This window comes from Pararge aegeria, chromosome 13, assembly GCF_905163445.1.
Source record: "Pararge aegeria chromosome 13, ilParAegt1.1, whole genome shotgun sequence".
NCBI classification, from domain to species: domain Eukaryota; kingdom Metazoa; phylum Arthropoda; class Insecta; order Lepidoptera; family Nymphalidae; genus Pararge; species Pararge aegeria.
In genome coordinates this window covers 77,942-89,993 of record NC_053192.1, presented here as the reverse complement: position 1 = coordinate 89,993, position 12,052 = coordinate 77,942, and the positions used below count along the sequence as shown (strand labels likewise).

The following is a 12,052-nucleotide window of genomic DNA, read 5'->3' as shown; positions in this document are numbered from 1 at the left end:
ACTATTTTAATACTAGTTATGCTGCTGTTGATGCACTGATGAAAGCCAGATAGCTAGATCAGTGTTTAGTTAGTCGTAGTTGCCGGTGGGCTTAGGTCTAAAGGAATCCCAACTAGTTTTAAAAGGTTTGGATAGGTTAGGTTAGGTTAGAACATGAATAAGACGGGTGCCCGGCCACAGGCCGGTACCATAGGTTCAGTTCCGTTGTTTAAAAAAAAAATAACAAAAAACAAAACGTACCAATACAAAGTACTCTTATTCATATTAGAAGATATTGTAAAATAACAATTAATTTAATTTTTTTTTTTTTTTTTTCACTTACACATTAGGCCCGTCGCGCCGCGCCACTACTATATGGGGCGAAGGTGCGAAGTCGACGGCGACAACAAAGTACCGAGTCTAAGGAGTCTGATGGCGGCGCCACACAGTGGCGTTATGTCTCTATAAAAGTGGTGGTCTTTTATTATGTTATTTATTAATGGTACCTATCAGTATTGTACCCCGCACGGGTAGGTAGTGACGAAAAATAACGATACGGGACTCTTACGAGGTCTCGTAATCGGAATGAGTTTCTGCGACTACCATTGTTTGTCGCGGGTAACGGGGAATCAGGGTTCGATTCCGGTGAGGGAGCCTGAGAAACTGCTACCGCTTCCAAGGAAGGCAGCAGGCGCGCAAATTACCCACTCCCTGAACGGGGGGGAGGTACGGGTAGGTAGTGACGAAAAATAACGATACGGGACTCTTACGAGGTCTCGTAATCGGAATGAGTTTCTGCGACTACCATTGTTTGTCGCGGGTAACGGGGAATCAGGGTTCGATTCCGGTGAGGGAGCCTGAGAAACTGCTACCGCTTCCAAGGAAGGCAGCAGGCGCGCAAATTACCCACTCCCTGAACGGGGGGGAGGTACGGGTAGGTAGTGACGAAAAATAACGATACGGGACTCTTACGAGGTCTCGTAATCGGAATGAGTTTCTGCGACTACCATTGTTTGTCGCGGGTAACGGGGAATCAGGGTTCGATTCCGGTGAGGGAGCCTGAGAAACTGCTACCGCTTCCAAGGAAGGCAGCAGGCGCGCAAATTACCCACTCCCTGCACGGGGGGGGAGGTACGGGTAGGTAGTGACGAAAAATAACGATACGGGACTCTTACGAGTTCTCGTCATCGAATAATCAATACACGAACTGCCCACACACTTGTAAATATAGACGCGCAAGATCGTTATACGAACCGCTTACCATTATAGTAAAGTACTATGCAAACACACATAACATATACGCAATAAGGGAACTTTAAATTGGAGATTTTACCCTACCACACCCGTCTGTCTCATTCTGAAAACTATTCAAAATAATTGCTATTTTTCATTCTCATTCAAATATAAATAATAGTAAATAATATATAATTTTTGACTGAACTGAACCCAAGTGCCCGGCCTGCGGCCGGCCACCCCTCATATACATGTTCTAACCTAACCTAACCTAAATCTAGTTTTGATTCCTTTAGACTTTAGATTCAAGATTTAATATGAATATATGCATTAATAAAAACTCATTACTATTTTAATACTAGTTATGCTGCTGTTGATGCACTGATGAAAGCCAGATAGCTAGATCAGTGTTTAGTTAGTCGTAGTTGCCGGTGGGCTTAGGTCTAAAGGAATCCAAACTAGTTTTAAAAGGTTTGGATAGGTTAGGTTAGGTTAGAACATGAATAAGACGGGTGCCCGGCCACAGGCCGGTACCATAGGTTCAGTTCCGTTGTTTAAAAAAAAAATAACAAAAAACAAAACGTACCAATACAAAGTACTCTTATTCATATTAGAAGATATTGTAAAATAACAATTAATTTAATTTTTTTTTTTTTTTTTTCACTTACACATTAGGCCCGTCGCGCCGCGCCACTACTATATGGGGCGAAGGTGCGAAGTCGACGGCGACGACAAAGTACCGAGTCTAAGGAGTCTGATGGCGGCGCCACACAGTGGCGTTATGTCTCTATAAAAGTGGTGGTCTTTTATTATGTTATTTATTAATGGTACCTATCAGTATTGTACCCCGCACGGGGGGGAGGTACGGGTAGGTAGTGACGAAAAATAACGATACGGGACTCTTACGAGGTCTCGTAATCGGAATGAGTTTCTGCGACTACCATTGTTTGTCGCGGGTAACGGGGAATCAGGGTTCGATTCCGGTGAGGGAGCCTGAGAAACTGCTACCGCTTCCAAGGAAGGCAGCAGGCGCGCAAATTACCCACTCCCTGCACGGGGGGGAGGTACGGGTAGGTAGTGACGAAAAATAACGATACGGGACTCTTACGAGGTCTCGTAATCGGAATGAGTTTCTGCGACTACCATTGTTTGTCGCGGGTAACGGGGAATCAGGGTTCGATTCCGGTGAGGGAGCCTGAGAAACTGCTACCGCTTCCAAGGAAGGCAGCAGGCGCGCAAATTACCCACTCCCTGCACGGGGGGGGAGGTACGGGTAGGTAGTGACGAAAAATAACGATACGGGACTCTTACGAGTTCTCGTCATCGAATAATCAAAACACGAACTGCCCACACACTTGTAAATATAGACGCGCAAGATCGTTACACGAACCGCTTACCATTATAGTAAAGTACTATGCAAACACACATAACATATACGCAATAAGGGAACTTTAAATTGGAGATTTTACCCTACCACACCCGTCTGTCTCATTCTGAAAACTATTCAAAATAATTGCTATTTTTCATTCTCATTCAAATATAAATAATAGTAAATAATATATAATTTTTGACTGAACTGAACCCAAGTGCCCGGCCTGCGGCCGGGCACCCCTCATATACATGTTCTAACCTAACCTAACCTAAATCTAGTTTTGATTCCTTTAGACTTTAGATTCAAGATTTAATATGAATATATGCATTAATAAAAACTCATTACTATTTTAATACTAGTTATGCTGCTGTTGATGCACTGATGAAAGCCAGATAGCTAGATCAGTGTTTAGTTAGTCGTAGTTGCCGGTGGGCTTAGGTCTAAAGGAATCCAAACTAGTTTTAAAAGGTTTGGATAGGTTAGGTTAGGTTAGAACATGAATAAGACGGGTGCCCGGCCACAGGCCGGTACCATAGGTTCAGTTCCGTTGTTTAAAAAAAAAATAACAAAAAACAAAACGTACCAATACAAAGTACTCTTATTCATATTAGAAGATATTGTAAAATAACAATTAATTTATTTATTTTTTTTTTTTTTTCACTTACACATTAGGCCCGTCGCGCCGCGCCACTACTATATGGGGCGAAGGTGCGAAGTCGACGGCGACGACAAAGTACCGAGTCTAAGGAGTCTGATGGCGGCGCCACACAGTGGCGTTATGTCTCTATAAAAGTGGTGGTCTTTTATTATGTTATTTATTAATGGTACCTATCAGTATTGTACCCCGCACGGGGGGGAGGTACGGGTAGGTAGTGACGAAAAATAACGATACGGGACTCTTACGAGGTCTCGTAATCGGAATGAGTTTCTGCGACTACCATTGTTTGTCGCGGGTAACGGGGAATCAGGGTTCGATTCCGGTGAGGGAGCCTGAGAAACTGCTACCGCTTCCAAGGAAGGCAGCAGGCGCGCAAATTACCCACTCCCTGCACGGGGGGGAGGTACGGGTAGGTAGTGACGAAAAATAACGATACGGGACTCTTACGAGTTCTCGTCATCGAATAATCAAAACACGAACTGCCCACACACTTGTAAATATAGACGCGCAAGATCGTTACACGAACCGCTTACCATTATACTTCGTGCTTCATCCTCGAGATAAGAGAACAATTGTAGTCTCGCGTAGTGAGTCGCTAATCTTACACTATAGTTGAAAATGCATTTTATGAGCAATTAAAATTAATATAAAAGTAATTTTTAAGTTTTATGCTGGTATTACCAAGCTCCCCGCCAATGTAATGCTACCTTGCGGTCGAACCCCATTCGCTTTTTAGTGCTGCGCTAGTCTACACGTCATAATTTTATTTCGTGTTTTGTATTTATACTACCCTACATTTAACGAAAAGCTATAATGCCAAAAAGGAAGAGTGATGAGGATAGTGATGAATACATTAGACGCAAGATGAGGAAAATAGAAAAGAAATTGCGCAGGCGCAATAAACGTTCTCGTCGTTTAAGTTCAAGTAGCAACGACTTGGAATCAATCTGTGCGTCGCCCGTGCTGTCACTACCTAAAGGTACCTACATTTCAATTTTTATATTTAAATAACTAAGGTTAATTTTTAATAGTCTATTTTAACAATGAGTAATGATGTTAAAAATTTTAGACAATTTCAAGATATAATGTACAAATACTAGCATAATATATTCCCTCAGTGTGAGCAATAACGTTATGCTTGGTGAATAATTTTGTACAAATGTGTCATTCATATTTTTACCATAATATTAAATTTTTGAAAAGACTATTTATAATTGGAATTTTATTTTTTATCTACCTCAATTACGATATAAACGAATACTTAGCGTTATCGCTTTGTAAATAATTTTGTTTTTCGTAATCAGACATATATATTAGAATGTCATAAGTAAGTGCACAGTAATAAAATAAGAATTTATTTTATGCACTTCTTTCCAGATGGCCTACCTTTGATCATTAATGATGAACAACATGGCCTACCCACACAAAATGTGGATCTGGAAAATCTGGAGCCTCTTCCAGGACCATCCTCACCAGTTCTAACTGTTTCGGAGGAATATCCTTTAGACGACGATATCCTCGAGATGCTAGGCGCATCCCCGAATAAAGTCAAAAAAAAACGGGGGACAACATTCAAAAGGATATCGCAATCAGATGGCAGCATATTGCTACCTCAGGGCTTACAAAGGAAACTCGCAAAGAACTACTAGATAAACATCTTATTCCTAGTAATTGCACTAAGTTAGCTGCCCCGCTTTTAAATTTAGAAATAAAAGCGGCATTGTCAGACACTTTGATAGGCAAAGATAAGAGCACTGAGTACAGGCAAAATCAAATTGCATCAGCAATTTCGTGCATTGGAGTGGCTCTGACAAAGATATTTAAATCGGACTCAAAAGACTCCACGATAATAAAACCTTTACTTGAGGGTGCTCAATTACTGTGCGACTTTCAATTCTGCGAGTCAATGAAAAGAAGAAGCCTTATTTGCGCCTCTATCAAGAAAGAAATTAAGAGCCAATTGTATGAAACCGAAATTGATACCTACCTATTTGGCGAGAAACTGGCTGATACTCTTAAAGCTGCTAAAGCTATCAGCAGGTCGGCCTCTGAGATTAAAGCATCTAAGCCCAAGACCACAATAGGACGTCCTCAGTCTCGTTCTTTAAACTCCAAGCCTCAGCCGGTGACCAGCAGGCAGCCAGGCAAGAGGAGGCAAGAGCCTGCTGCGTATACGCAGATTCAAGCCGTGTATCCACCTCCTATCCCACAGCAACGGCGACAGTATATGGTACCACTGCCACCACCACCGCCGCCACCCCCTCCACCACTACTGCTGCCGCCGCCGCCATTGCAGTCACAACAGCGATCCAGGCAGCAGCGCCCCTATCAACGACGCTAGACTCGGTACGTTGCTCTGGTCGTCTTTCTATGTTTTATAAACAATGGTGTCAAATAACCAACGACGAAAAAATTTTGTCGTGGGTACAGGGCTACAGCATACCTTTCGATAGACCTGTGGTACAAAAATATATTCCCCAACCGCCGAAATTATCTACAACTGAAAGAGCACAATATGAGGAAGCCATAAATGAATTGCAAAAATCTGGTGCTATTTCAAAATGTGAAGACCGTGCAGACCAGTTTCTTTCAAGCTATTTTCTTATTAAAAAGAAAAATGGTAAAAACCGTTTTATTTTGAATTTAAAAGCTTTAAATAAATTTATAAAGACCGAGCATTTTAAATTGGAGGATCTAAGAACAACCCTGAAATTAGTATCCAAAAATTACTTTATGGCTTCCTTAGATCTACTCAATGCATACTTTCTAATTTCAATAAATCAATATTATAGAAAATACCTGAGATTCAAATTTAAAGGAAATACTTTTGAATTTAATGTCCTACCATTTGGGTTGAGCACAGCTCCCTTCGTATTTACTAAATTATTAAAACCTGTCATGTCACTATTAAGGACAATGGGCTATTTGTCAACCATTTATTTGGATGACGTTTGTTGTATAGCCCTATACTTATGAGGAATGTATTAATAATATTACTCAAACCAGAATACTTTTCGAATCGCTAGGCTTTATTATTAATGAAGAGAAAAGTTGCCTTATACCGTCTAATAAATGCACTTACCTGGGTTTTATCATAGACACAAAAAAATTCCACATTAGTGTAACTGACTCTAAGAAAGATTGCATTTTGAAGAAGTAGTCAGATTGAGTCGTCTTAAGCGCTGTTCGATACGACAATTTGCTCGTGTGATCGGTTTGCTTACCTCAGCTTGCCCAGGAGTAAAGTACGGATGGCTCTATACAAAACAGCTAGAAAGATGTAAATATCTTGCCCTTTTGCAGTCAGGTAGCTATGATAATTATATGAATATCCCGACGTACTTGCAAGAGGACTTTAGTTGGTGGATGAATAGCATAAAGTGTGCAATAAATCCAATAAGAGTAGACAATTATACTCTAGAAATTTTCTCCGATGCTAGTAAAACTGGTTGGGGGATAGCATGTGGGGAAAGAACCGCAAGTGGTCAGTGGAGTGCTGAAGAATCTTCTAAGCACATTAATTTTCTAGAGTTACTAGCCGCATTCTTTGGTTTAAAAATATTTGTTTTTAAAATGAATAATTGTCAAATTTTACTAAGAATTGATAACACCACTGCTATTTCGTATATCAATCGTATGGGGGGAATCAGATTTCCACATCTTAATATATTGACTAAAGACATTTGGAGAATTTGTGAAAAAAGAAACATATATATTTATGCCTCATATATAAGGTCTCAGGATAACCAAATAGCAGACGCAGAATCCAGGCGGCTTCATCCCGATACAGAATGGGAACTTAGCGACAGTGCCTTTAAGCGCATAGTTAGCACGTTCGGTAACCCTGAAATAGATCTTTTTGCTACAAGATTAAACTCAAAGTGTCACAACTATATATCTTGGCACAGAGACCCAGGAGCATGTGCCGTCAATGCTTTTACCTTAAATTGGAACAATTTAAAATTTTATGCCTTTCCCCCTTTTTCCGTCATTGCAAAAACTTTACGAAAAGTTATCACTGACCAGGCACAGGGAATAATTGTAGCACCCTATTGGTGCACCCAAGCCTGGTTCCCTTTGTTCAATAAAATACTGATATCTGATCCAATCATCTTTGAACCAACTGAAACCCCTTTAATTTCTGTCTCCAACAGCACGGCAACGTTACCGCAGTTCAAACTTATGGCCGGAAAATTATCAGGGAAGCTTATGCCAGAAGAGGTGTACCATCAAATTCATTAGACGTAATCTGTGCTTCTTTATCAAACAATTCAGAAAAACAATACACTGTGGCATTTAAACAATGGTTCAGTTTTTGTGATGGAAATAATGTAGATTATTATGAGGCGTCAATTCCCAAAATTATTTATTTTCTGACAGATGAATTTAATAAAGGGTCTCAATATGGGACACTTAATAGTTACCGTTCCGCCTTGTCATTAATTATAGGAACACGGGTGTCCTCCGATGATAGAATTCGAAGACTTTTTAAGGGCTTTTACAGACTCCGTCCGCCTTTACCAAAATACAATATCACTTGGGATACATCTATCGCATTAGATTTTTTGGCAAATTTATATCCTCATAACGAAATTTCTTTAGAACAATTAACAAAGAAAACAGTGACTTTAATAGCACTCATCACTGCCCATAGAGTGCAGACCTTATCGCTAATAAGGATCGCACAGATTACACGTTGCTCTAATATGATTTATATAAAAATACCGGATATAATAAAAACCTCAAGATTAGGCGCCCACCAACCGTGCCTTAATATACCGTTTTATCAGATAAAGCCTGAAATCTGTCCTGCACTTACCTTGTTAAATTATTTAGATATTACTCGTTCATTAAGAAGTGATAACGATGATTTCTTATTCATAAGTCATAAGAAACCCAATAAGTCTGTTACCAGTCAAACTTTAAGCAAATGGATAAAGAATACACTCTATGAGAGTGGAATTGACACCTCAATATTCTCTGCCCATTCCACCCGACATGCTAGTACCTCCGCTGCTAGCAGACTCGGTGTGAATATCGATGTAATTAGAAGTACTGCCGGGTGGAGTGGAAGTTCCCATGTGTTTGGAAAGTTCTATCACAGAGGCATTGATAATCATAATACAGATGACTTTGCTTTATCAATCTTAAGAAACTAATTATTATCATTTATATTTTTTTATATTGATCTCAATAATTAAAACGAAAATAATATAATAATTTAGATGTTGATATTAGAAAGTACTACTAATAAATAAGTACTCCTTGTAGAAGTAATCATAAATAATTATGTACTATTATAATCCTCCTGATTATTATAAGTTATAATATGATGGTCATCAAAAACTGTCAATATTCGTATAAACATAAAAATTAAACATTTACTTTATAACAAATCAGCCATTGATATTTTATTCAAATAACATTTCGGCACCTCTCAAGGTCTACAATTGTTCTCTTATCTCGAGGATGAAGCACGAAGTATAATTGATGATTAAACGAACTTACCTTAAGTGATGTTCTATCATAATTATACGAGGGCTTCATCCGAAGAGATAAGAACCCACCCTCCCAATGTGACCCGTTACTACGAAATGAATATTATTTGAATTGATTGTTAACTACTAAACTCATCTACGATGAATGTTATGGTTCTTTCAACTAAATGAGGTTCGACCGCAAGGTAGCATTACATTGGCGGGGAGCTTGGTAATACCAGCATAAAACTTAAAAATTACTTTTATATTAATTTTAATTGCTCATAAAATGCATTTTCAACTATAGTGTAAGATTAGCGACTCACTACGCGAGACTACAATTGTTCTCTTATCTCTTCGGATGAAGCCCTCGTATAATTATGATAGAACATCACTTAAGGTAAGTTCGTTTAATCATCAATTATAGTAAAGTACTATGCAAACACACATAACATATACGCAATAAGGGAACTTTAAATTGGAGATTTTACCCTACCACACCCGTCTGTCTCATTCTGAAAACTATTCAAAATAATTGCTATTTTTCATTCTCATTCAAATATAAATAATAGTAAATAATATATAATTTTTGACTGAACTGAACCCAAGTGCCCGGCCTGCGGCCGGGCACCCCTCATATACATGTTCTAACCTAACCTAACCTAAATCTAGTTTTGATTCCTTTAGACTTTAGATTCAAGATTTAATATGAATATATGCATTAATAAAAACTCATTACTATTTTAATACTAGTTATGCTGCTGTTGATGCACTGATGAAAGCCAGATAGCTAGATCAGTGTTTAGTTAGTCGTAGTTGCCGGTGGGCTTAGGTCTAAAGGAATCTAAACTAGTTTTAAAAGGTTTGGATAGGTTAGGTTAGGTTAGAACATGAATAAGACGGGTGCCCGGCCACAGGCCGGTACCATAGGTTCAGTTCCGTTGTTTAAAAAAAAAATAACAAAAAACAAAACGTACCAATACAAAGTACTCTTATTCATATTAGAAGATATTGTAAAAAAACAATTAATTTAATTTTTTTTTTTTTTTTTCACTTACACATTAGGCCCGTCGCGCCGCGCCACTACTATATGGGGCGAAGGTGCGAAGTCGACGGCGACGACAAAGTACCGAGTCTAAGGAGTCTGATGGCGGCGCCACACAGTGGCGTTATGTCTCTATAAAAGTGGTGGTCTTTTATTATGTTATTTATTAATGGTACCTATCAGTATTGTACCCCGCACGGGGGGGAGGTACGGGTAGGTAGTGACGAAAAATAACGATACGGGACTCTTACGAGGTCTCGTAATCGGAATGAGTTTCTGCGACTACCATTGTTTGTCGCGGGTAACGGGGAATCAGGGTTCGATTCCGGTGAGGGAGCCTGAGAAACTGCTACCGCTTCCAAGGAAGGCAGCAGGCGCGCAAATTACCCACTCCCTGCACGGGGGGGAGGTACGGGTAGGTAGTGACGAAAAATAACGATACGGGACTCTTACGAGTTCTCGTCATCGAATAATCAATACACGAACTGCCCACACACTTGTAAATATAGACGCGCAAGATCGTTACACGAACCGCTTACCATTATAGTAAAGTACTATGCAAACACACATAACATATACGCAATAAGGGAACTTTAAATTGGAGATTTTACCCTACCACACCCGTCTGTCTCATTCTGAAAACTATTCAAAATAATTGCTATTTTTCATTCTCATTCAAATATAAATAATAGTAAATAATATATAATTTTTGACTGAACTGAACCCAAGTGCCCGGCCTGCGGCCGGGCACCCCTTATATACATGTTCTAACCTAACCTAACCTAAATCTAGTTTTGATTCCTTTAGACTTTAGATTCAAGATTTAATATGAATATATGCATTAATAAAAACTCATTACTATTTTAATACTAGTTATGCTGCTGTTGATGCACTGATGAAAGCCAGATAGCTAGATCAGTGTTTAGTTAGTCGTAGTTGCCGGTGGGCTTAGGTCTAAAGGAATCCCAACTAGTTTTAAAAGGTTTGGATAGGTTAGGTTAGGTTAGAACATGAATAAGACGGGTGCCCGGCCACAGGCCGGTACCATAGGTTCAGTTCCGTTGTTTAAAAAAAAAATAACAAAAAACAAAACGTACCAATACAAAGTACTCTTATTCATATTAGAAGATATTGTAAAATAACAATTAATTTAATTTTTTTTTTTTTTTTTTTCACTTACACATTAGGCCCGTCGCGCCGCGCCACTACTATATGGGGCGAAGGTGCGAAGTCGACGGCGACAACAAAGTACCGAGTCTAAGGAGTCTGATGGCGGCGCCACACAGTGGCGTTATGTCTCTATAAAAGTGGTGGTCTTTTATTATGTTATTTATTAATGGTACCTATCAGTATTGTACCCCGCACGGGTAGGTAGTGACGAAAAATAACGATACGGGACTCTTACGAGGTCTCGTAATCGGAATGAGTTTCTGCGACTACCATTGTTTGTCGCGGGTAACGGGGAATCAGGGTTCGATTCCGGTGAGGGAGCCTGAGAAACTGCTACCGCTTCCAAGGAAGGCAGCAGGCGCGCAAATTACCCACTCCCTGAACGGGGGGGAGGTACGGGTAGGTAGTGACGAAAAATAACGATACGGGACTCTTACGAGGTCTCGTAATCGGAATGAGTTTCTGCGACTACCATTGTTTGTCGCGGGTAACGGGGAATCAGGGTTCGATTCCGGTGAGGGAGCCTGAGAAACTGCTACCGCTTCCAAGGAAGGCAGCAGGCGCGCAAATTACCCACTCCCTGAACGGGGGGGAGGTACGGGTAGGTAGTGACGAAAAATAACGATACGGGACTCTTACGAGGTCTCGTAATCGGAATGAGTTTCTGCGACTACCATTGTTTGTCGCGGGTAACGGGGAATCAGGGTTCGATTCCGGTGAGGGAGCCTGAGAAACTGCTACCGCTTCCAAGGAAGGCAGCAGGCGCGCAAATTACCCACTCCCTGCACGGGGGGGGAGGTACGGGTAGGTAGTGACGAAAAATAACGATACGGGACTCTTACGAGTTCTCGTCATCGAATAATCAATACACGAACTGCCCACACACTTGTAAATATAGACGCGCAAGATCGTTATACGAACCGCTTACCATTATAGTAAAGTACTATGCAAACACACATAACATATACGCAATAAGGGAACTTTAAATTGGAGATTTTACCCTACCACACCCGTCTGTCTCATTCTGAAAACTATTCAAAATAATTGCTATTTTTCATTCTCATTCAAATATAAATAATAGTAAATAATATATAATTTTTGACTGAACTGAACCCAAG

General features: G+C 40.0%; 1 protein-coding gene across 1 annotated transcript; it reads left to right on the top strand.

Moving 5' to 3' along the window:
• Positions 1-4,055: 4,055 nt before the first annotated feature.
• On the top strand, positions 4,056-8,401 carry LOC120628770. The gene is made up of 5 exons (XM_039897388.1): positions 4,056-4,221; positions 4,620-4,772; positions 4,859-5,386; positions 5,455-5,588; positions 7,397-8,401. The coding sequence occupies exons 1-5, from the start codon at positions 4,056-4,058 to the stop codon at positions 8,399-8,401; spliced, it is 1,986 nt and encodes a 661-aa protein (XP_039753322.1).
• Positions 8,402-12,052: the final 3,651 nt, after the last annotated feature.